Source organism: Phocoena sinus, chromosome 2 (genome assembly GCF_008692025.1).
Source record: "Phocoena sinus isolate mPhoSin1 chromosome 2, mPhoSin1.pri, whole genome shotgun sequence".
Lineage (NCBI taxonomy): Eukaryota > Metazoa > Chordata > Mammalia > Artiodactyla > Phocoenidae > Phocoena > Phocoena sinus.
The window spans coordinates 147614517-147640697 of NC_045764.1; the positions used below are offsets into that span (position 1 = coordinate 147614517).

At 42.0% G+C, this 26181-nt stretch overlaps 1 protein-coding gene across 12 annotated transcripts in view; it reads left to right on the forward strand.

The window, feature by feature from the left end:
- The window catches only part of SIPA1L1 (signal induced proliferation associated 1 like 1), a 373251-nt gene extending 347285 nt beyond the window's left edge, over window positions 1-25966 (forward strand). For 10 of the 12 annotated variants that reach the window (XM_032621332.1, XM_032621344.1, XM_032621336.1 and 7 more), the window contains 5 exons: window positions 1823-2069; window positions 12723-12869; window positions 20604-20718; window positions 23321-23405; window positions 23945-25966. In XM_032621332.1, coding sequence (XP_032477223.1) covers window positions 1823-2069; window positions 12723-12869; window positions 20604-20718; window positions 23321-23405; window positions 23945-24088 — 738 coding nt within the window. In that variant the 3' untranslated portion in view covers window positions 24089-25966. The remainder of the gene's footprint in view (window positions 1-1822; window positions 2070-12722; window positions 12870-20603; window positions 20719-23320; window positions 23406-23944) is intronic. The other 2 variants (XM_032621338.1, XM_032621341.1) reach the window with 1 other exon arrangement.
- Window positions 25967-26181: the final 215 nt, after the last annotated feature.

The window sequence follows — 26181 nt, forward strand, 5'->3', positions numbered from 1 at the left end:
CCTCCCAGACCGGGGCACGAACCCATGTCCCCTGCATCGGCAGGCGGACTCTCAACCACTGCGCCACCAGGGAAGCCCTTTTTTTTTTTTAATTTACAATTAGCAAGCCATTTAACCTCTCTAATGCCCACTCTTCTGTGTGAAGTGAGAAGGGAAATCATTTCCATACCAAGTCGCCTCCCACTTAAAGACTCGCAAAGCATTTATCACAACAGCTTAGTTTTCAAGGTAAGCACGTATGTACTTTGGGCTTAACTCATTGTGAATTTTAGAAAGTGAACACAGTTGGCTACGCCTGGGGCTCATTTACAATGCATTTGATTAATAATTTTTTCATATTTATGGTGCAGCTGTGCATACCACACTGTGGGTAGCTTTGACTTGATTAACCCTTGGCTTGTTGGACCGGAAGCATGTTAGACCTCAGAACCCATGAATGAGTCTGAGCATCAGATCTGTTCTCAGCCTCCTAGATGGAGGCATTGCCATAGCATTATCTCTCTATCCCTTCAAAGTGTCATGGAAAGTTTCACAGTGGCTTCCTGCCAGCAGTGACTCAGCCCTCCTACTCACATCCTCACCTGTTCTCCACATTGTTCTCCCTGCCAAGGTGAACCGTTAACTAAGAAGAACTGAATGAGGGTAACTCTGTTTTTTTTTGTTGTTGTTGTTGTTTGCGGTACGCGGGCCTGTCACTGTTGGTGGCCTCTCCCGTTGCGGAGCACAGGCTCCGGACGCGCAGGCCCAGCGGCCACGGCTCACGGGCCCAGACGCTCTGCGGTATGTGGGATCTTCCCGGACCGGGGCACGAACCCGTGTCCCCTGCATCGGCAGGCGGACTCTCAACCACTGCGCCACCAGGGAAGCCCCAGGATAACTCTGTTAATGGACCTCATACTCTGTTGGCTTGCAGGATGCTGGATATTTCAATATTGTTAACGTGTCTATTTTTTCTCCATGAATGGAATTCTTAGAAGCTTGCTATTTGTAGAAAAATCTCAAATAAAAATCAAATCTGGTCACAAAGGCAAAAGACATTAACAAGAGATACAGCTATCTGGAGCTTTTGTCATTTATATATAACTGTATAAATACTTGTCACTTATAAAGATGACTCCCCTATTTTTACTCCACGAATAGAAATCCATCCAGAAAAATAATTATCTCCCAAGCTCATTAAATATAATATTAGTAGTTGATGCTTTCAAAAGCCACCTATTACCTGAGTGAACATATGGTGATGATCAAAGGCTCTTGTTACCTGGCAAACATGCAATCGCTTGACAGGCTTCTGAGGATACCTTCCTGGCACCATGGCTGTTTCGCTGGGGACCGTAACATTATTTCGTAACACCACTGATAACGTACTGTTGTGCTCAGTCCAGTGTTTCATGGAATCCTCATAATAATCCTGAGAGGTAGCCCCATTTCATAGACGAGGAGTTGGGCTCAGAGCAATAACATGATTTGGTCAAAGACACGGGATTCAAATAAAACCCATATTTGTCTGATCCTAAAGTCTTGTTGTTAACCATGACACGATAGTGATGAATCTGCTTAATCCCACATCTGAATTTTGTACTGAGCACTGATCGGCTGCAGACAGCATGCTGGGCTGTGAGGATACGGCGCCCAGAACTCCTGTTTTAGCCCTTAAGGATGTAGACAATGATGGTGGACCTTGAGGCTTCCCTGTTGGGCTCCAGGATCTGAAAGGTTGTGTCTACCAGAGTGATTTTGTTAACGCACCCATCCTCCGCCCCCAGTCTTGGGTGTGTGACCCAGAAGATTGACTTTCTGTTTTCTTGACGCTGTCTTTCAGTTCCACGCGCTCTCCTCTCCTCAGTCTCCCTTTCCCACCACTCCCACCTCAAGGCGGGCCTTGCACAGAACGCTGTCCGATGAGAGTATTTACAGCGGCCAGAGGGAGCACTTTTTCACCTCAAGGGCTTCACTTCTGGACCAAGCCCTGCCCAACGATGTCCTCTTCAGTAGCACCTACCCTTCTCTCCCCAAGTCTCTTCCATTGCGGAGGCCTTCTTACACCTTGGGAATGAAGTCGTTGCACGGTAAGTGCGTCTTCAGCAGCAGCTGAACAGCCCTGCTGATGATGGCCGGTGTCCGCAGACACGTGCCACTCGGTTTGCTCAAGAATGAGAATTACAGGAAGTCCTGCTTGCTTGCTCAGATTATCTGGGCTCACCACCCCTCCCTCATTCAGCCTCTCACCTGGAATCCCAGACCACAGGGATTGAGCCTCACCAGACCGCAAGAGTCATCTAGGATGCTTGGTTTATTTTTTTTTCAGTTGAGGTGTAATTGACATATAGCATTATATTAGTTTCAGATTAAGATTTACTTTTGTAGCAGCTTTCAAATATGCAGTACGGTGTTAACAATAGTCACCATGCTGTATATCCCCATGACTCATTTATTTTAGAACTGGAAATTTGTACCTTTGACCCCCTCCAGCATCTTTCACTAGCCCCACCCTGCTTCTGGCAACCACCAGTCTGTTCTCTGTATCGGTGAGCTCAGTTTTTTTTTAGAGCTCACATGTAAGTGAGATAGATCATACAGTATTTGTCTTTCTCTGACACTTTTCGATTAGCAGAGTGCCCGCAAGGTCCAGCCCTGTTGTTGCAAACGGCAACATTTCGTTCTTTTTTTTAATTAATTTGTATTGGAGCATAGTTAATTTACAATGTTGGGTTAGTTTCTGCTGTACAGCAAAGTGAATCAGTTCTACATATACATATATCCATTCTTTTTTAGATTATTTTCCCATATAGGTCATTACAGAGTATTGGATGGAGTTCCCCATGCTATACAGTAGGTTCTTAGTAGTTATCTATTTTATATATAGTAGTATGTATATGTCAATCCCAATCTCCCAATTTATCCCTCTTCCTCCTTTTCCCCCTGGTAATCATAAGTTTGTTTTCTACATCTACGACTCTAAATTTTCATTCCTTTTTCATGGCAGGATAATATTCCATTGTGTGTGTGTGTCCACATTTTCTTTATGCATTCATCCATCAGTGGACACTAAGGTGGCTTCCATGTCTTGGCTATTGTAAATATGCTGCAGTGAACATGGGGGTGCACATATCTTTTTGAGTTAGTGTTTTCTATTTCCTTGGTTAAATACCCAGAAGTAGAATTGCTGGATCATATGGTAATTCTATTTTTAATTTTTTGAGGACCCTCCATACTGTTTTCCATAGTGGTTGCACCAATTTACATTCCCATGAACAGTGCACAAGGGCTCCCTTTTCTCTACATTCTTACCAACAATTGTTATTTGTTGTCTTTTTGATAATAGCCATTCAACAGTTATGAGATAACATCTCGATAGGTTTCGATTTGCACTTCCTGGATGATGAGTGATGTTGACCATCTTTTCATATACCTGTTGGCCATCTGTATGTCTTCTTTGGGAACACGTCTATTCAAATCTTCTACCCATTTTTTACTCAGATTGTTTGCTTTTTTGCTGTTGAGTTGTATGAGTTCTTTACATATTTCGGATATTAACCCCTTATCAGATATGTGATTTGCAAATATCTTCTCCCATTCGGTAGGTAGCCTTTTCATTTTTTTGATGGTTTCCTTTGCTGCACAGAAGCTTTCTAGTTTGATGTAGTACCACTTGTTTATTTTTCCTTTTGTTGCTTTTGGTGTCAGAACCAAAAAATCATCACCGAGACTTATGTCAAGGAGCTTACCATGTATGTTTTCTTCTAGGATTTTTATGGTTTCAGGTGTTACACTCAAGTCTTTAATACATTATGAGTTAACTTTTGCATATGGTATAAAATAGTGGTCCACATTCATTCTTTTGCATGTAGCTGTCCAGTTTTCCCAACACCATTTATTAAAAAGATTGTCCTTTCCCCATTGTATATTCTTTCCTCCTTTGTCATAAATTTATGGATCATATATGTGTGGGTTTATTTCTGGGCTCTCTGTTCTGTTCCATTGATGTGTGTGTCGTTTTTATGCCAATACCATACTGTTTTATTGTACCTCTGTAATAAAATTTGAAATCAGGAAGCATGATACCTCCAGTTTTTTGGTTCTTTATCAACATTGATTTTTGGCTATTCAGGGTCTCCTATGGTTCCATACAAATGTTAGGATTGTTTCTTCTATTTCTGTAAAATATGCCATGGGAATTTTGATAGGGATTGCTTTGAATATGTTGATGGCTTCGGTGGTATGGACATTTTAACAGTATTCTTCTAATCCGTGAGCATTGAATGTCTTCATTTATTTGTGTCTTCGTCAGTTTTTTCATTAATGTCTTGTATTTTTCAGTGTACAGGTCTTTTACCTCCTTGGTTAAATTTATTCCTAGGTGTTTTATTCTATTTTGTGTATGGGATTTTCTTAATATATCCTTTTGATAGCTTGTTGTTAGTGAATAGAAACAACAGGTTTTTTTTGTATTGATTGTGTGTCTTACAACTTTCCTGAATTCTTTGATTAGTTCTAATAGTTTTTTGGTGGAGTCTTTAAGGTTTTCTATATATGACATGTTATCTGCAAATAGTGACAGTTTTACTCCTTTTCTGATTTGGATGCCTTTTATTTATTTTTCTTGCCTAACTGCTCTGGGTAGGACTTCCAATACTATGTTGAACAAAAGTGGTGAGAGTGGGCATTCTGTCTTGTTCCTGACCTTAGAGCTTTCAGCTTTTCAAAGTTGAGTATGGCATCACCTGTGGGCTTGGGATATATGGTTTTTATTATGATGAGGTATGTTCCCTCAATACTCACTTTGTTCAGAGTTTTTATCATAAATGGATGTTGAAAATGTAAAATGCTTTTTCTGCATCTATTGAGATGATTATATGATTTTTATATTTCATTTTGTTAATGTGGTTTTTCACATTGATGAACCATCCTTACATCCCTGGAATGAAACCCACTTGAACATGGTATATGATCCTCTTAACATATTGTTGAATTAGGTTTGCTAATATTTTGTTGAGGGGTTTTGCATCAATGTTTTTAGGGATATTGGCCTATAATTTTCTTTTCTTGTGGCATCCTTGTCTGGTTTCCATATCAGGGTAATGCTGGCCTTGTAAAATGTGTTTGGAAGGGTTCCCTCCTCTTCTATTTTTCTGGAAGAGTTTGAGAAGGAATGGTATTAAATCTCCTTTGAATGTTTGGTAGAATTCATCAGTAAAGCTGTCTGAGTCCTGACTTTCATTGTTGGGAGATTTATGCTTACTGATTCCATCTCCTTACTAGTAATTTGTCCGTTCAGATCTTCTATTTCTTCATGATTCAGTCTTGGTAGTTGTGTGTTCCATTTCTTTGAAGTTGTCCAGTTTGTTGGCATATGACTGTTTATAGTAGTATCTTATGATCCCTTGTATTTCTGTGGTATCAGATGTAACATCTCCTCTTTGATTTCTGATTTTGAGTCCTCTCTTTTTTTCCTGAGTGTAGCTAAAGGTTTATCAATTTCGTTTATTTTTTTTTCAAAGAACCAGCTCTTAGTTTCATTGACCTTTTCTGTTCTCTTTTTAGTCTTTCATTTATTTTGCTCTGATCTTTGTTATTTCCTTCCTTCTACTAACTGTGGGCTTCAATTCTTCTTTTCCTAGTTTCTTGAGAGGTAAAATTTGGTTTTTTGAGACCATTCTCATTCCTTGATGTAGGCATTTATTGTTATGAACTTCCCTCTTAGAATTGCTTTTGCTGCATCCCATAATTTGGTATGTTGTATTTCCATTTTCAGTTGTCTCAAAGTATTTTTTAAGTTTCTCTTGCTTTCTTCTTAGATCCATCGGTTGTTCAGTAGCATGTTGTTTGTTTAATCTCTACCTATTTGTGAATTTTCCAGTTTTCTCCTGTAATCAATTTCTGGTACATACCACTGTGGTCAGAAAAGATGTTTGATATGGTTTTAATCTTTTTAAATTTAGTAAGACTTGCTGTGGCCTAACATATGGTCTATCCTGGAGAATATCCCATATGCACCTGAGAAGAATGTGCATTCTGTTGCTTTTGAATGGAATGTTCTGTATTTCTGTTAAGACCATCAGTCTAACATGTCATTTAAGGCCAATGTTTGTTTATTGTTTTTTTGTCTGGGTGATCTATCATTTGTTGAAAGTGATGTATTAAAGTCCCCTGTTGTTGTTGTATTCCTGTCTATTCTCCTTTGAGGTCTATTAATATTTGCTTTATATAATTAGGTGCTCCTAGGTTATGTGCACAAATATTTACAAATATTATATTCTGTTGTTGAATAACCACTTTAGTATTATGTCATGATCTTTGTCTCTTACTACAGTCTTTGTCTTAAAGTCTATTTCATCTGATGTAAGTATAGCTACCCCAGCTTTCTTCTGGTTTCCTTTTGCGTGGAATATCTTTTTCCATCCCTTTGTGCGTGTCCTTACATGTGAAGTGAACCTCTTGAAGCAACAATTAGATATATATTTTTTATCCAATCACTCTATATCTTTTAATTGAAGAATTTAGTTTGTTTACATTTAAAATAATTATCGGTAACTATGTACTTGTACCATTTTGTGGCTTTCTGGATGCCTGTAGTTCCTCTGATCCTTTCTTCTTCTTTACTGTCTTCCTTTGTGGTTTGATGACTTTCTTTAGTGGCATGCTTTGGTTTCTTTATCTTTTGTGTATATACTATAGAGTTTTGCTTTGTGGTTACCATGAGGCTTACTTAAAACAACTTATAACAGTCTGTTTTAAGTTGAGAACAACTTAAATTTGAACATATTCTAAAGCTCTAACTTTTACTCCCCACCCCATTTCGTTCTTATGTAAAATTTACGTCTTTTTATCTTGCGTATCCCTTAACTTATTATAGTTATTTTTACTACTTTTGTCTTTTAACCTTCATACTAGCTTTACAAGTGGTCAGTTCACCACCTTTAGTATATATTTACCTTTTCCAGTGAGATACATACTTTAATATGTTTTCTTATTACTAATTAGCACTCTTTCTCTCTGCTTAAAGAAGTCCCTTTAATAATTCTTATAAGACCAGTGTAGTAATGAACTTCCTTAGCTTTTGCTTATCTGAAAAACTCTTATTTCTCCTTCAATTCTGAATTGACAGCTTTGCCAGGTAGAGTATTCTTTGTTGGCAGTTTTTTCCTTTCAGCACTTTGAATATATCATGCGGCGCCCCTCTGGCTTGCAAAGTTCCTCCTGAAAAATGTGCTGATAGTCTAACGGGGGGTTCCCTTCTGTGTAACAAGTTGTTCTTTTCTTCCTGCTTTTAAGATTCTCTCCTTCTCTTTTTTTTTTATTAATTAATTAATTTATTTTTGGTTAGGTTGGGTTTTTGTTGCTGCGTGCGGACTTTCTCTAGTTGTGGTGCACAGGCTTCTCATTGTGGTGGCTTCTCTTGCTGCAGAGCACGGCCTCTAGGCACACGGGCTTCAGTGGTTGTGGCTCGCAGGCTCAGTAGTTGTGGCACATGGGCTTAGTTGCTCCGCGACATGTGGGATCTTCCCAGACCAGGGCTCGAACCCGAGTCCCCTGCATTGGCAGGCAGATTCTTAACCACTGCACCACCAGGGAAGTCCCTCTCCTTCTCTTTAACTGTTGGCATTTTAATTATGTGTTTTGGTGTGGTTTTCTTCGGGTTCATCTTTTTTGGAACTCTCTGGACTTCATGGATCTAGATATCTGTTTCCTTGCCTTGGTTAGGGAAGTTTTCAGCCATTATTTCTTCAAATAAGTTTTCTGCCCTTTCTCTCTTCTCCTCCTGGGACCCCTATAATGTGAATGTTGGTACGCTTGATGTTGCCCCATATGTCCCTTAAGCTTTCTTCCCTGTTTTTCGTTCTTTTTTCCTTTTGCCTCTCTGATTGACTGAATTCCTCTACCCTATGTTAGACTTCACCAATCCTTTCTTCTGCTTCATCTAGTCTGCTGTTGAGCCCCTCTAGTGTATTTTTCAGTTCAGCTACTGTATTCTTCAGCTCTGTGACTTCTGTTTGGTACTCTCTTTGACGTTCTGTGTCTTTGTGGAAGTTCTCACCGTGTTCATCCTTTCTTCTCTCAAGCTTCGTGAACATCTTTATGGCCATCATTTTTAACTCTTTATCTGGTAAGTTACTTATCTTCATTTCATTGAGAATTTTTCCTGAGATTTGTGTTTTTCATTTGGAACATTTTCCTTTGTTTCTTCGTCTTCCTTGATGCTGTGTTTGTTTCTACGTATTAGGTAAAACAGCCACCTCTCCCAGCTTTGATGGAGTGGCCTCATGTAGAGGATGAACGGTGTCTTCCTACCCTGCCCTAGCTCTCGGTTGTCTCTCAAACTTTTGTGATTGTCCAAGCAGCCTAGTTTATTTTTAAGAGCCTCCAGTAGCTGAGGGTGTGACAAGACCTGTCAGTGTCTCCAAGGGATGGATCTCAGTCATCACTTAGATTCAGTCATCACTTAGATCTCAGTCATCACTTAGATTGGAAACCGGAATCTCAGGCAGCAGCTTTTAAAGTATGCACATATGTACAGTCCTATGGGACCACAAGTATAAGCACCACCCCACCACCACCACCACCAGTGACCTGGAGGTGTCTGCCGGGTGGCAGTCATAAGTACTGGGGCACCACATGTATGTATAAGCACCTTTCTGGAGATGCCTATGAGCTGAGTGAGGCAGATGGAGAACACAAAGATTGCGTCCACAGGCCTCTGTTCCCTGAGAGCATCTTGTAGGCCTCTAAATGTGCCAAAACAGAAGGCTATGCCTGTGGCCAAAGCTCCAGGACAAGCGAATAGGACTCTTTCACAGAAAGACTGGGGTGTGTTTCGGTCTGCTGCCTGGCAGTGCCCTGGGGGGGTGGTAGCCTTCCAAGAACTGCCTCTTCAGGTGTTAGAGTCCCATGGGGCCCAGAAACATGAGCTCCTCTTGGGCTCCAGAGCCCAAGGGGCAGCCACTGTGCAGCAGCCACAAAACTGGGGCTCCTGATGTGGTAAAAGCTCTCCCTTGGGATGCTTGTTAAAGATAGAGATTTCCAGACCTCACCGAAGACCTGCTGAATTTGAATACAAAAGTGTGGTTTGTATTGTATTTTTTACCAAACATCCCAGCTGCTGTTAGGATTGGGCAAATCTGGCTAACACCAGATCAGTTATTTCTTAGAGAATTTTATCCACTGGCTTCCCTGAGCCACAGCATTGTTCTGTCTTTCCCAGCTGTGAGAATATTAGCTGTGATGTCGGTCAGTCACTTGTTGACTCATTCATTCATCGAGTGAGTGAGTATTATTTAGGAAAAGGCTTATTGATGCCGGGCACCTCCGTATTCTTCCCTTTGATTCATAAATGCCTTGTTCCTCCATCACCTTACTTGATCCCAGTTTTATTAAGGGCCATACTCAGGGACCAAAAAAAATTGCTTTTTTTCTTTCTCCTCTGTCCAGCTCCATTCCAGGGTTCTGCAGCTACCCTCCCACTATTGCCCAGCACAGCAGATACCTATTATGGAACCTGTGTGCCTGCTTATCATACATACGGCTGTAACCCCACCTCCCTTCTGCCCTTTTTCCTTCAGGGAACTGTGCAGCTTTATCTCTCTCTATGTCCATTTATACCCAATTTCTTTTCCTTCTGCTTCTTCTCTGAAGCAGTGTTTTCTTTAAATCTCCTGCCTTCCTAGTTTGCTTTCTCCCTGCATCTTTTCTGAGCTTTCAACCCACTCCCATGACTGTTCCTCCATCATCTCCATCCTGCTTCCTACACAGTTCCCTTCTCCCCTTCTCCCCTGTGGCAGACATCACTCAAGAATCACATCAGCTTCCCCCTCCTCCCTCTTTATAAGAGGTTCAACTATGGCTTGAACCTGATTTCTCTTTGCTCTGAAAGGTCACTGTCTATGAACCAAAGCTGACACATGAAATGACCACTTTTTACCATCTGGACTCTAAAAACCACCTCCTAGTTGTGCCCTAAATAGTAGGCTTTTTTTCTCCCCTTCTCTCTCTGCGTTGGGACCACTCTCCCTGCACTCCATTCCTCTTACAACTTCCTGCCTACCTTGAATGTTTCTTTCACTTCCCCATTTTTTTTTAACCTTTATAGGGATAAAAATAAACCCTCCGTGAAAGCCTGTCTGCATGTGTCATGTCACAGTAGGCCCTGCTTTTTGGAAGCTCACATACTAAGAGAACAGCCCGGAAATCTGCCCCCCTCACACCTTCCCTGTGAAGCCTGTGGCTGAAGGCCTGGCACTGAGGGAGGGAAGGAGCGGGCCACCCTCTCCCAGCTCCTTCCATCACCTCTTCTTGCTTTCCTAAAAGTCAGGCAGCAGCCACAGTGATCCCACGCCCTAAACTGAGCAGTCCTTGGGGGGCTGATCCCTACGCCTTGGCCTCGTTGGTGTGACCACCACTGAGATACTGAGATGTGTTTGGGGAATGGGCGACTTCTTTTTTTTCCAAGTGGAAATTTGGGCCCCAGAGATAAAAGGGCAGAAGGGTGGTTGTGTGTAACACACAAAACTGTCTGTTCCAAAGAATCTGAAAACGAAAAAAATATATATATGTACTGAATCACTTTGCTGTACATCAGAAACTAACCCAACATTGTAAATCATTCCAACTACTTACCCTTGGTGGGAGCAAGTTTAGATACAGCTGAGCCTTTAATATCAGGCAACATTTGTTGATGTCCACCTACTCATAATTTTGCTAACGTTAAGCACATTAGTAACTGCACTTCAGACCGGTTCTTCACGTAATTTGAAAGGGAAAGCAAGCGCTAAATGTTCTCTGGTTTATAGGCTATCATAATTGACAAAACTTTTTAATTCACAGTTATTTCCGGAGTCGCTTAGAGATTTTAACTGAGAAGTTCACTTTCAGCTTTGTGTTTGCATGAGTTTTAGTGTTACAGTCACACTGTGCGGGTGACCCTCCTCATGGAGGCACGTGCTCTGCTCTCGTTTCTGCCCCAGCTGCTGCCCCATCGAGAGCCATCTTCGTTTCCTGAGCTACGTTTCCCTCTCTCCTCCGCCTATATGAACCTCAGCGGTAGCAGCACGCCCTCCACTGCACAGAGGGGCTCATTTCACCCATTCCTCCCGTCCCCAGGATAAGCAGAGATGAGCTGTTACTGTAGTTTAATATTTGTATTTTAAAAAATTGTCACCTTAGAAGGGGCTTGGGATGTTGGGCTGCTGTAAATCGAAAACTGTACAGGTTTCTGGTAACTGACTATACTGCTGAACTGAATGAATAAGCATTTCCAGAACTCTGATGGAAAACTGATGAATTCATAGAAGTGCAAACAAAAGATCAAGATGAAAAAAAATTAATCACATGGGACAGAGTGAACTGATGAGGATGGTTATAATTTCTGTGACTTTCTGTTTGAATTTAAAAAAAAAAACAAAATGATCTTCCCAATGAACGAAGGTTACTACGTCACTTCCCAGCTGAGTATCTCTCAGTGTCTTTTTGTCCTCACTGGAAGTATGATTCTTACTGTGCTGGTAAACATTTAACAATCAGCTCCTGGAAGGAGGCACAGGCCCTGACTTGCAGCACTTGTCAGTTATTGTGGTGTAGATATACTCCTACCTCAGCTGATTTCAGGTTACCAAAGTGATGTCACTGAAGGCAAACTGGGAAGAGATGTATACAGATACACTTCTGTATAGAGTTTCCACCATATAGATACCTCCACAACATAGAAAATAGCAAAAAAAATGTAATCAACCAGTGATGGGTCTTGAGTACCATCTTTTTAAAATATGATTTATTTAGTCGTAAGTTTACATAATTGAATTTTTTTTAAGTTTTTTTGATGTGGACCATTTCTTTTTGTCTTTCTACATTTTTACACTTAAGATTATAAACTCATTTATCAACTATCTTCCTTTTCTATATTATTCTTGGCACTCAACTAAGACTGCTGAAGTCTATCGTACCTTGTATTTTTACATTCTCAAATAAGAACTTAAGATTATAAGATGTGCGTTAAAAAAACAAAAAAAAAGAAAACTGATGCCAAGTGTTGCTTAGCGTGTCCTTGGGAAGGAAGAGGATGCCAACACCAGTTAACCTGTGTTAACTCTGCTGGGTGACCCAGCACTCACTTTCACGTGCTCTGATTTGGTTCTCACACCACCCTGGATACATCCAGCTGCAGAAACCAGTGGGCCGTTTCTGGGATACAGGACAGACATGGGCCAGGGATGTCCCTCACCAGTCCCAGGGATGCAGGGAGTCCACATGGAGGGCAGTCAGATCCCAGGTTCCAGTGCAGTTAAAAATAAGCTTTACTATCCCCTCAAACAAGCATCACCAAGCCTCCCTGGCCTGGCTGCAAAACCCACCTCTCTTGAAGTAGGTCCCTTCACCCCAGCCTGAATCTCTCGACTCTGCGAGGAGACACGAGGAGCTGCCCTGGGTCCCACTGTAGACAAGCAGCTCCTGCCAAAGCAGACACATTGCCTCGGTGCAGGACTGACTTTTCCAAGACTCACCCCACTAGAAATGGGACAGTGGGAGGCTATACAAAAGTGAATTAAGGTTGGAGGAAGTCAATTCCCAGTTCGACTCAGCTTTAGAATGACCACTAACGGCCTCTTAGACTAGAAACTGATTCCAGGTAACAAATGACTTACAAATATATTGTAACAGAAAATGGGTAAAACTTTGAGTGGTTCTCCTGTGGGCGTGAGAAGCATCTTATCCCTTGTCCCTTCCTGCAGGAGAGTTCTCGGCCTCGGACAGCTCCCTCAATGACATCCAGGAGACCCAAAGGCCGCCCATGCCCGACCCCGGCCTCATGCCCCTGCCCGACGCTGCTGCGGATTTGGATTGGTCCAACCTGGTGGATGCTGCCAAGGCATATGAGGGTGAGTCTACTGATGGTCCAGGCTGGGCCACACTGAGGTCGTGGGCACTGTGAGTGCTCTGGACACACTGACAACACACGCATTTTACCATCACAGCCAGAAACCAGTTGAGCTAACAGTTCTTGAGCACTTGGTAGGGGCCCCCACTGTCAGATTTAATCAGGTGGAACCCAGTGTTTCCTCTACATAGGAATTCGTCACACGGATGCCTCGCCTCCCTGTATCTGAGAAGGGCAGAGTGCAGGGGAATCCCAACTGTCACTTGAATGATAACAGCACGTGTCCGGGAGAGTTTTTTATCACGTCGTGAAGACGTCATTGCTCAACGCACAGTTGGATCTGTTAGGATGCTTGTCCTGCTTGGCCCGGCCCCAGGCTCCTTCCTCTGCTCTTCTCACTCATCTCTCGGGTGTGTGGTAGCAGGTGTGCTTTCTGCGTGCTTCGTTCCTACGTCAACCCACTTGCTGTGTGCTTGCGTTAAGCCAGTGGTCCTTCAACGCAGGCCCTTAGACTAGTGCTGACCTGCTCTGCTGAAACAGAAAAAAACTAAAAGTATTGCTGTGTGTGTTGACATGAGGTTGTCAGAGGTCTTTTTTTGATAGACTGACTCTGAGGTTGCCCTTCCCAATTTTTTGATGCTAAAATGGTCTTTGTAAAATGATGGTGCTAGCAGATGATTGGTTTTGAGGTTTTTGTTTTATTGCCCTTACTTGGAAGGATTGAAAGTTGCTCTTCAGTCAAGCTCCAGTTTGGGGGAGCCAATTGCCTAGGCCATGGAATTCAGAAGTCAGACAACCACAGAGCAGTGAATCCCCATTTTAGCTGATGGCAATTCCCCAGGACTAACTTGATTATAAATTTCAATGTGTTGGTCACTCTCCTTCATATAAAATCACAGTTTTGTTTTTTGTTTTGATTTTTATTGGAGTATAGTTGATTTACAATGTTGTGTTAGTTTCAGGTATACAGCAAAATGAATCAGTTCTACATATACATATACCCATTCTTTTTTTGATTCTTTTCCCATATAGGACATTACAGAGTATTGAGTTCCCTCCTACTGTGCCATACAGTAGGTCCTTGTTAGTTATCTGTTTTATATATAGTAGTGTGTACATGTCAATCCCAATCTCCCAATTTATCCCTCCCCCCCTTACCCCCTGGTAACCATGTTTGTGTTTTTTTTTTTTCGTTAACATCTTTATTGGGGTATAATTGCTTCACAATGGTGTGTTAGTTTCTGCTTTATAACAAAGTGAATCAGGTATACATATACATATGTTCCCATATGTCTTCCCTCTTGCGTCTCCCTCCCTCCCACCCTCCCTATCCCACCCCTCCAGGCGGTCACAAAGCACCGAGCTGATCTCCCTGTGCTATGCGGCTGCTTCCCACTAGCTATCTACCTTACACTTGGTAGTGTATATATGTCCATGCCTCTCTCTTGCTTTTTCACAGCTCACCCTTCCCCCTCCCCATATCTTCATGTCCGTTCTCTAGTAGGACTGTGGCTTTATTCCTGTCTTACCCATAGGTTCTTCATGACATTTTTTTTCCTTAAATTCCATATATATGTGTTAGCATACGGTATTTGTCTTTCTCTTTCTGACTTACTTCACTCTGTATGACAGACTCTAGGTCTATCCACCTCATTACAAATAGCTCAATTTCGTTTCTTTTTATGGCTGAGTAATATTCCATTGTATATATGTGCCACATCTTCTTTATCCATTCATCCGATGATGGACACTTAGATTGTTTCCATCTCCGGGCTATTGTAAATAGAGCTGCAATGAACATTTTGGTACATGACTCTTTTTGAATTTTGGTTTTCTCAGGGTATATGCCCATTAGTGGGATTGCTGGGTCATATGGTCGTTCTATTTGTAGTTTTTAAGGAACCTCCATACTGTTCTCCATAGTGGCTGTACCAATTCACATTCCCACCAGCAGTGCAAGAGGGTTCCCTTTTCTCCACACCCTCTCCAGCATTTATTGTTTCTAGATTTTTTGACGATGGCCATTCTGACTGGTGTGAGATGATATCTCATTGTAGTTTTGATTTGCATTTCTCTAATGATGAATGATGTTGAGCATTCTTTTCATGTGTTTGTTGGCAGTCTGTATATCTTCTTTGGAGAAATGTCTATTTAGGTCTTCTGCCCATTTTTGGATTGGGTTCTTTGTTTTTTTGTTATTGAGCTGCATGAGCTGCTTGTAAATTTTGGAAATTAATCCTTTGTCAGTTGCTTCATTTGCAAATATTTTCTCCCATACTGAGGGTTGTCTTTTGGGTTCGTTTATGGTTTCCTTTGCTGTGCAAAAGCTTTGAGGTTTCATTAGGTCCCATTTGTTTATTTTTGTTTTTATTTCCATTTCTCTAGGAGGTGGGTCAAAAAGGATCTTGCTGTGGTTTATGTCATAGAGTGTTCTGCCTGTGTTTTCCTCCTATGTTTTCCTCCTAAGAGTTTGATAGTTTCTGGCCTTACATTTAGGTCTGTTATCCATTTTGAGCTTATTTTTGTGTATGGTGTTAGGGAGTGATCTAATCTCATACTTTTACGTGTAGCTGCCCAGTTTTCCTAGCACCAATATTGAAGAGGCTGTCCTTTCTCCACTGGACATTCCTGCCTCCTTTATCAAAGATAAGGTGACCATATGTGCGTGGGTTCATCTCTGGGCTTTCTATCCTGTTCCATTGATCTATGTTTCTGTTTTTGTGCCAGTACCATACTGTCCTGATTACTGTAGCTTTGTAGTATAGTCTGAAGTCAGGGAGCCTGATTCCTCCAGCTCCGTTTTTCTTTCTCAAGATTGCTTTGGCTATTCGGAGTCTTTTGTATTTCCATACAAATTGTGAAACTTTTTGTTCTAGTTCTGTGAAGAATGCCAGTGGTAGTTTGATAGAGATTGCATTGAATCTGTAGATTGCTTTGGGTAGTAGAGTCATTTTCACAATGTTGATTCTTCCAATCCAAGAACATGGTATATCTCTCCGTCTATTTGTATCATCTTTAATTTCTTTCATCAGTGTCTTATAATTTTCTGCATACAGGTCTTTTGTCTCCTTAGGTAGGTTTATTCCTAGATATTTTATTCTTTCTTTTGCAATGGTAAATGGGAGTGTTTTCTTGATTTCACTTTCAGATTTTTCATCATTAGTGTATAGGAATGCCGGGGATTTCTGTGCATTAATTTTGTATCCTACAACTTTACCAAATTCATTGATTAGCTCTAGTAGTTTTCTGGTAGCATCTTTAGGATTCTCTATGTACAGTATCATGTCATCTGCAAACAGTGACAGCTTTACTTCTTCTTTTCCGATTTGGATTCCTTTAATTTCCTTTTCTTCTCTGATTGCTGTGGCTAAAACTTCCAAAACTATGTTGAATGAGAGTGGTGAGAGTGGGCAACTTTGTCTTGTTCCTGATCTTAGTGGAAATGCTTTCAGTTTTTCACCATTGAGGATAATGTTGGCTGTGGGTTTGTCCTATATGGCCTTTATTATGTTGAGGAAAGTTCCCTCTATGCCTACTTTCTGCAGGGTTTTTATCATAAATGGGTGTTGAATTTTGTCGAAAGCTTTCTCTGCATCTATTGAGATGATCATATGGTTTTTCTCCTTCAGTTTGTTAATATGGTGTATCACGTTTATTGATTTGTGTATTTTGAAGAATACTTGCATTCCTGGAATAAACCCCACTTGATCATGGTGTATGATCCTTTTAATGTGCTGTCGGATTCTGTTTGCTAGTATTTTGTTGAGGGTTTTTGCATCTATGTTCATCAGTGATATTGGCCTGTAGTTTTCTTTCTTTGTGACGTCCTTGTCTGGTTTTGGTATCAAGGTGATGGTGGCCTCGTAGAATGAATTTGGGCGTGTTCCTCCCTCTGCTATATTTTGGAAGAGTTTGAGAAGGACAGGTGTTAGCTCTTCTCCTCATGTTTGATAGAATTCGCCTGTGAAGCCATCTGGTCCTGGCTTTTGTTTGTCGGAAGATTTTTCATCACAGTTTCAATTTCAGTGCTTGTGATTGGTCTGTTCATATTTTCTATTTCTTCCTGATTCAGTCTTGGCAGGTTGTGCATTTCTAAGAATTTGTCCGTTTCTTCCAGGTTGTCCATTTTATTGGCATGGAGTTGTTTGTAGTAATCTCTCACGATCTTTTGTATTTCTGCAGTGTCAGTTGTTACTTCTCCTTTTTCATTTCTAATTCTATTGATTCGAGTCTTCTCCCTTTTTTTCTTGATGAGTCTGGCTAATGGTTTATCAATTTTGTTTATGTTCTCAGAGAACCAGCTTTTAGTTTTATTGATCTTTGCTATCGTTTCCTTCATTTCTTTTTCATTTTTTTCTTATCTGGTTTTTATGATTTCTTTCCTTCTGCTAACTTAGGGTTTTTTTGTTCTTCTTTCTCTGATTGCTTTAGGTGCAGGGTTAGGTTGTTTATTTGAGATGTTTCCTGTTTCTTAAGGTGGGCTTGTATTGCTGTTAACTTCCCTCTTAGAACTCCTTTTGCTGCATCCCATAGGTTTTCGGTCGTCGTGTCTCCATTGTCATTTGTTTCTAGGTATTTCTTTATTTCCTCTTTGATTTCTTCAGTGATCACTTCGGTATTAAGTAGTGTATTGTTTAGCCTCCATGTGTTTGTATTTTTTACAGGTCTTTTCCTGTAATTGATATCTAGTATCATAGCGTTATGGTTGGAAAAGATACTTGATACAATTTCAATTTTTTTTAATTTACCAAGACTTGATTTCTGACCTAAGATATGATCTATCCTGGAGAATGTTCCATGAGCACTTGAGAAAAATGTATATTCTGTTGTTTTTGGATGGCGTGTCCTATAAATATCAATTCAGTTCATCTTGTTTAATGTATCATTTAAAGCTTGTGTTTCCTTATTTATTTTCATTTTGGATGATCTGTCCATTGGTGAAAGTGGGGTGTTAAAGTCCCCTACTATGAATGTGTTACTGTAGATTTCCCCTTTTATGGCCATTAGCATTTGCCTTATGTATTGAAGTGCTGCTATGTTGGGTGCATAAATATTTACAATTGTTATATCTTCTTCTTGGATCGATCCCATGATCATTTTGTAGTGTCCTTCTTTGTCTCTTCTAATCGTCTTTATTTTAAAGTCTATTTTATCTGATATGAGAATTGCTACTCCAGCTTTCTTTTGGTTTCCATTTGCATGGAATATCTTTTTCCATCCCCTTACTTTCAGTCTGTATGTGTCTCTAGGTCTGAAGTGGGTCTCTTGTAGACAGCATATATATGGGTCTTGTTTTTGTATCCATTCAGCCCATCTGTGTCTTTTGGTTGGAGCATTTAATCCATTTACATTTAAGGTAATTATCGATATGTATGTTCCTCTTTCCATTTTCTAAATTGTTTTGGGTTTGTTATTGTAGGTCTTTTCATTCTTCAGTGTTTCCTGCCTAGAGAAGTTCCTTTAGCATTTGTTGTAAAGCTGGTTTGGTGGTGCTGAACTCTCTCAGCTTTTGCTTGTCTGTAAAGGTTTTAATTTCTCCATCAAATCTGAATGAGATCCTTGCTGAGTAGAGTAATCTTTGTTGCAGATTTTTCTCCTTCATCACTTTAAATATGTCCTGCCAGTCCCTTCTGGCTTGCAGAGTTTCTGCTGAAAGATCAGATGTTAACCTTATGGGGATTCCCTTGTGTGTTATTTGTTGTTTTCCCCTTGCTGCTTTTAATATGTTTTCTTTGTATTTAATTTTTGACAGTTTGATTAATATGTGTCTTGGTGTATTTCTCCTTGGATTTATCCTGTATGGGACTCTCTGTGCTCCCTGGACTTGATTAACTATTTCCTTTCCCATATTAGGGAAGTTTTCAACTATAATCTCTTCAAATATTTTCTCAGTCCCTTTCTTTTTCTCTTCTTCTTCTGGAACCCCTATTATTCGAATGTTGGTGCGTTTAAGTAATGTTGTCCCAGAGGTGTCTGAGACTGTCCTCAGTTCTTTTCATTCTTTTTTCTTTATTCTGCTCTGCAGTAGTTATTTCCACTATTTTATCTTCCAGGTCACTTATCCGTTCTTCTGTCTCAGTTGTTCTGCTATTGATCCCTTCTAGAGTATTTTTCATTTCATTTATTGTGTTGTTCATCGTTGCTTGTTTCATCTTTAGTTCTTCTAGGTCCTTGTTAAATGTTTCTTGCATTTTGTCTATTCTATTTCCAAGATTGTGGATCATCTTTACTATCATTATTCTGAATTCTTTTTCAGGTAGACTGCCTATTTCCTCTTCATTTGTTAGGTCTGGTGGGTTTTTATCTTGCTCCTTCATCCGCGGTGTGTTTTTCTGTCTTATTTTGCTTATCTTACTGTGTTTGGGGTCTCCTTTTTGCAGGCAGCGCTCTTAATCCCCTCTCCTCGCGCACCAGGAAACAAAGAGGGAAGAAAGAGTCTCTTGCCTCTTGGGCAGCTCCAGACCCTTTCCCGGACTTCCTCCTGGGTAGCCGTGGTGCACTAAACCCCTGCAGGCTGTGTTCACGCCGCCAACCCCCAGTCCTCTCCCTGCGCTCCGACCAAAGCCTGAGCCTCAGCTCCCAGCCCCGCCCGCCCCCGTGGGTGAGCACACAAGCCTCTCGGGCTGGTGAGTGCCGGTCGGCACCGATCCTCTGTGCGGGAGTCTCTGCGCTTTGCCCTCCTCACCCGTTGCTGCGCTCTCCTCCACGGCTTCGAAGCTTCCCCCCGCCGCAACCCGCAGTCTCCGCCCGCAAAGGGGCTTCTAGTATGTGGAAACCTTTCCTCCTTCACAGCTCCCTCCCACTGGTGCAGGTCCCGTCTCTATTCTTTTGTCTCTGTTTTTTCTTTTTTCTTTTGCCCTACCCAGGTACGTGGGGAGTTTCTTGCCTTTTGGGAGGTCTGAGGTCTTCTGCCAGCATTCAGTAGGTGTTCTGTAGTTGTTCCACATGTAGATGTATTTCTGGTGTATCTGTGGGGAGGAAGGTGGTCTCCGCGTCTTACTCTTCTGCCATCTTCCCCTCGTTCTCCCTCCATAAGTTTGTTTTCTACATCTGTAACTCTACTTCTGTTTTGTAGATAAGTTTATTAGTACCCTTTTTTTAGATTCCACATATAAGTGATATCACATGATGTTTGTCTTTCTCTGACTTACTTCACTCAGTATGACAATCTCTAGGTCCATCTATGTTGCTGCAAAGAAGTTTTGGTTTTTCAGTGGGGGATTTTTTTTTTAATTTGATTTTGTTTCTTGGCTCAAGCCTGAAGTCTGTGTATTTTGAAACAGAGGTGGTGTGGGCCTAGGCTAAAGCCCACCAAGGTGGCCAGGAGTCTTAGGGAAAACATACTTGAGGAAGCCTCAAGAAGCTTAGTACTAGCTCTTTAATGCGCTTTATGTTGTCACTGAGTGGAAAGCATCGGTCTGGGAATTTGGCATGAGGCCTGTTTCCAGGGAAACAATAGAATGGTACTTTTATGAGCAAGGGAAAAGCTGGAATAGAAGCTGAGTCACAACAACTGTTTTTAAAAGAGAAATTACAATGTTACTATCCTCTTCCAGCTAAAACAGTAAAAAAATGTTCCTACAAGGTTTGGGAGATAAGGTTTCCGATGCATTCCTGCCCCTTGATTAGATCTGACTGTGCGTGTAGGCCATTTCTTTTAGAAATGGAGGGCCCCCATAGAGAGGGCCCAGGATCCAGTTCCAAAATACTGAATGGTTTCTTCTCTCCGTTTCAGTCCAGAGAGCCTCGTTCTTTGCTGCTAGTGACGAAAACCATCGCCCTCTGAGTGCTGCATCCAACAATGACCAGCTTGAAGAGCAGGCTCTGGCCCAGATGAAGTCTTACAGCAGGTTAGTCATCCAGTGGCGAGGGTACCACTCCACACCACACATCACCTCCTCTAGTGACAGACCGCAGGTGTGGGGAAGAGGCGATGGAGGCCACATGTATCAGCCGAACGAAGCTCATCACTCCGGTGCCAGACACTTCGCTTTTTGTTCGAGTGCTTTGTAACCAAATACTCTAAACACCATGAAACTGTTCTTGATGGCTTAAAAGTCATCATTATGAATATTCATTATTTTTTAATGCCGTAGTACCTTTATGTCCTCGGGGTTTATTAGGTAAGGCAAGAGAAATCATGTGCTGAACATCCTCAGACTCCTATGCGTTTAGTCCTTGAGTCTGCCGGTTTTGAAGCTGTCAGTTGGTCATGCTTGTAAATGTGCCTGCATCGTAGCAGCTCCCAACGTTCTGCTTCAGACCTGCATTAGAACTGGGTCACCAGGCTAGGTAAGATGTACGTAAGATAAGAAGTTAAAAGATAAAAGCAGTAGCTGAGTTAAGGGTATGGTCTCTGACTTCTACTTAACTATGTAGAGGCTGACTTTTCCATTTCCCCCTCAGTTTCAAATGGTGAGGTTGTTGGATAAATGTGTGATGTTCCTATATATTAAAGCATCCCAGCAGTCAGCCGTGGACACGTAGTAAGCCCTCCCTCATGGAGAATAATTTCATCAATTTGCAATCTCTTAAAACCTTTTGATGATGGGTAAGAATCCAGGTATCTAGAAAACTTGGTCAGAAACAGCCAGTAACAGGAAGAGTGAGGTTGGCGTAGGTTTGCACAGATATACCGGCGACTTGTGCTTGAAGACTTCTGAAGCAAGTCTGTAAGGAAACCCTCTTCAAGAGGAAGTATAAGAGCAATGGATCGTTTGTTGTGAGTGTAACAGATGCTGCATTTATCCTATCGTTGGGACAGTTGGGGAAGGAAAGAGACAGTTAGTTTGGCTGTTGAGAACTTTTTTAAAAATTGCAGAGTCGAGGGGAGAGCCCCAAATGTCCCTTTTTAGGATGAAGAGAAGTCTGAGTGAGCAAAGACTGTTCTCCTGAGAAAGGCTTATTAAGCGGCTCCTAAATCTTACCTGTAGAAGCTTAAGATGAGTGTGGATGAGCAAATGCAAATGGGGTTAAATATGTTCTTAAAGATTATCAGTGCACTCACAGTCACAGAATTCATTTTGCAGACCTTCAGAAGTCAAGAGACGCCACAGAGTTACTAACAGCCTGCAGTGGCTGCGTCAGCCCTGCCAGGAGCGGGGACTGTGGACTCAACGGCTTGTGAAGGACAGCCCTGCCCGCATCCCCAGCCTCAGTGTTTTCTGTTCAACACCACTCTTATTCTGTCACATCCTTGGCCTTCAACCCATCCAAACCTGCCCTACTTGTGAGGTGCGGTGGATTGCAGCTGACCACTTCCCTTTTAAAATCCATTCACTGTCAGCTTTTAATTGGTCGTCCTGTCTTTCTTAGAAGTGAGGAGGTCATTATCATTCCATTTTATTTACAGCCTTGTGACACTCCATGCCACTGTGGGCTTGCTGTAGACCTAGAATTAGCAGTAGACGTTGACACAGCTTATTTTAGGTCAGGAATTCCAACTTGAACTTTGATTTTTAAAGTAAAGAATACCTTTTATTTCATGACGCCAAGAGTTCAGAGTCACCACCTCTTCCCCTTGACCTCTGGAGAGAGGCAGCTGCCATTTGGCTCCATGGAAGCCTTCAGATTCTTGGTTGTGTGAGGCTGAGGTTGTGTTTCTGGCTAGAACTCACCTGGAAACTTTTTGGAGCTTGAATGAAACTTTTTGGAGCTTGAATTCAAGTAGAGGAGAGTCTGGGAGGGAGAGTTGACAGGTCTTCAGCCCCTGCCAAGCTGTGTCATCTGTCCAGCTGGTTACATGGCCTTCTCGTCCTCTAACTGCCCTTCCTTTTGATGCTCCACTGGCATGGCATTTTTAGCACTTAAATGAGATGGGAGAAAATAAAATTGTGGGCCTTAGAGTTTGCTGGTCATAATAGCGAAGAGCTTAAGACATTAAGGTTGGACTGAGAAGCCTTCTGAAAGATGTAGCCTTATTTTTTTTAATATTTGAAGATATTTAAACTAGTCTAAGTTAAGACGTGGGCCCGATGACGACTTAGTCGCCACTGGGTGAGTGGCCACAGGCTTTACTTACTTGGGTTGCCCCAAGGTAGAGCCTGCCCTAACCCTCCCCCAGCCAACATGCACACACAGAGGAGTAACTCTCCTCTTCTTAGAGCCTCTAAAGAGATACTCATTTCACTGTTCGACAGTTGTGTCTGCCAGGAAGTTCTTCCTGTGCTGCCAAAGAGACCATTTTCACTTATTGTCCTGTATTGTCACAAAGATGCAGCATCTTAAATTAAAGGAAGCCATTGATTGGCTGTAGTTCACACTTGTATTACCTTCTGTTAGGACTGCCATTTTCTTTTTTAAAATGAAAATGCACGGTTGTGTCGCCATACTGAGTCATTTGACATTGAAAACCATTTGGTAAACTCAGGCGCCTCCTTAAAAAAAAAAAATGCCAAACAAAGCCAGCCGTGGAGGCTCCGGCCAGCAAGGTCTTTTGTTTCTTGTTCCCAGCAGTAAAAATTCCTCTCCCACTCTGGCTTCTAAAGTGGACCAGCTGGAAGGTATGCTGAAGTTGCTTCGAGAAGATCTGAAGAAGGTAAACCATATTCTCAAAGCAGGTCACCCAGTCCACGCAAGCTGCCCTTGAACTGTGAGAGCCCTTTGGCAGCAGTTTGTTAGTGGAATAAATGTGGTGGTTTTCCCTGCTTTCTCCGTACACATGTTTAGGGAGCTGCTTAGAGCTTGGTTCCCACTGACACACATAGTGCAAGAAAGCTTTCATTGTCACACGCACAGAAAAAGCGTTCCCTTTTTTTGTGAGCGCCTTTAGACCTCAGCCAGCCCTCTCCCAGCCTCCCCACCCCTGGTCCATAGCCCAGACCCACGTGTCCTCACTGCTATTCAGGCTCTTGCACCAAAAGAATTAGATGCTGTTTGTTTCTTCGGTGGCTTTATATTAACACAGGAGCCCCCAGAGCAATCGTCTAAAATGTAAGACAGCCCTTATAGACAGCTGTTTAGTGGAATGAAGGAGGGAAGTGGGTGAAGGGCGCACGCAGAGCCACAGCCACTCGTGGCGGCTGGGCAGGGTGAGGCCACCCTCTTAGTTCTTTCCTGCTCTGCTCGCCCTCCCAGGAAAAAGAAGACAAAGCTCACCTTCAGGCGGAGGTTCAGCACTTGCGAGAGGACAACCTGAGGCTGCAGGAGGAATCCCAGAACGCCTCCGACAAGCTGAAGAAGTTCACGGAGTGGGTCTTCAACACCATCGACATGAGCTAGGCCAGGAGGGGGGGCCGCAGGGGCGCGCACCCCTTAGTGCCGCCGGGAAGGCATCCTCCGAGCTCCCGCCGCAGCTCCCAACTTTGCCCCCTTTAGGGGAGCGCACAACACAACAATTGCAGATCAACAATCATTATCTGCCTTTTGTAGAAAAGAAAAAGAAAAAGGTAAATAAAAATTTTAAAAAGTAAAATAAAAGTTTAACTGCTAAAATGTGAATGTCTTTATTTTTTTGCACAATATCTTTATCTGTTATGTATTTAAAAAGAAACTGGGGCTAGGACCAGGGTTCCCCCCACTGGCCCATCTGCCTCTATTGCCATCAGCTCTTTCTTATCTATTTCAGGTAACCCAAGCTTTCCCTCAGTATCCTGACAAATGTCATTATGCCTAGGAAGACAATAAAGTTTTTAAAAACTGTTTATTTGGGGAGGGGGATTTTCTTACCTTCGTTCCTAAAATGCCTGGGGAGGGAGGTGCTTTGAGAAAATGCCTACCTCCCTCGAATGGCTTGTGCATGAGCTAGTGATGTCTGTCCCTATCTTACAGAGATGATGAGCAGGAACGGGGTTACTTGTCAATAACAAATCAGTGAACCAGAGAGAGGCAGAGACGGAGGCTGTGGGCCACACCCCTTTCCCATCCTGCATTATGACATCACTACTTCTTCCTTTCCCTGGGAAAATGGTCCCAGGTGCTGTGTGCTCCTCTGAGCTGGAGCCCTTTTTGTTTGGCTTAAGTCAGTCCCTCTAAAGTGGGATCAGCCTTTCTGTAGCCTCCTGGCTCCAAACAGTAATTGGTTTCAGAATTCCTCCAAACTAAAAATCATACGATTTATATGCATTTTGGTCAAAAGTAGAGTTTTTGTTTGAGATTTTTAAAGATAGCAGTGTGGCAAAATTGTATTTTTAGCTTTTGCTCAAAATGATCTTATTAATAAATTCGTAAATCCTTCTCTCCAAAGCAAGACTTCACCAGTATTTGTAACTAGGAAAAGTGAATGTTAAATTGTGAACTTTAATACTTACTTGTTAGGAGCAATGACTGTGATCATGGAATGGCCTTTTGAGACCTGCATGTCCCAGTGTACAATTTCAGCCCAGCATTTTCTGCATCCTTGTGTGGCATCCAAAGGATTCTGCTGCAGAAATGATTGACGTGCTATTTTTCCTGTCTAGTGATGCAGCTGCTTTGGGCCCCTGGCCATTGTTCCAAGGCTCTCAGTCCTGCACAGAACAGAGAAACTGGGTCACTAGTGTTGAGAGGCCCCAGGGGAGCTCCTGGTGGCCTTGTTTCTTGCCTTCACAATTGTCACTAAATTACCACCTGTGCCCCTTCAGTGGTAACTCTGGTCTAAGGGAACGTTCGGCTGTCCAGTGGCACCTGCTCAGAAGTTCCCTGCCCCAAGTAATCTCAGCCCATTCCTCTCTCCATCCCTGAAAGAAACGGGATGGATTTTCCTCTCTTCTCCCCCGCACCCCCATCACTAGACTTTTATGCTACAGTTTCGTTCACGATTGTGATTTCTCCATGGGATTTTTTTTTTTTTTTTCTGGTGACATTTCTGTCATGGAAATAGGAAGATTTCGGAGTGCTCTGTAAAGATCTCAGTTGTCTGTCTCTTTCTCTCTTTGACGTGTACGAAGGAGATTGTACATTGCCTGGTATCTCTTTGTAAATGAGAAATACTGCTAACGTCCCAGCATCTTGAAGTCTTGCTTATCCTTCTGGGTTTAGTTTTTATTTTGTTTTACATTTTGTTTGGGGACTTGGGGCAAGCTATTTATTAGAGTTTTGCAACAGAGTTCTTGTTTGAAGCCTTTAAAGACTACTTGTAAAATTCAAATAATAAAATTCATTTTAAACACTCTTTTAAAACACTTTGGTATTATTGCTTGAGGTTTTCTTATCTATTTATTTTTCTTTTCTTTTCCTTCTCTTTTCTTAACATCTTCACTGGAGCACAACCGCTCCACAGTGGTCTGTTAGCCTCTGCTACACAACAAAGCGAATCAGCTATACACACACATACGCCCCCATATCTCCTCCCTCCCGTGCCCTGCGCCCCCCCACCCTTCCCATCCCACCCCTCT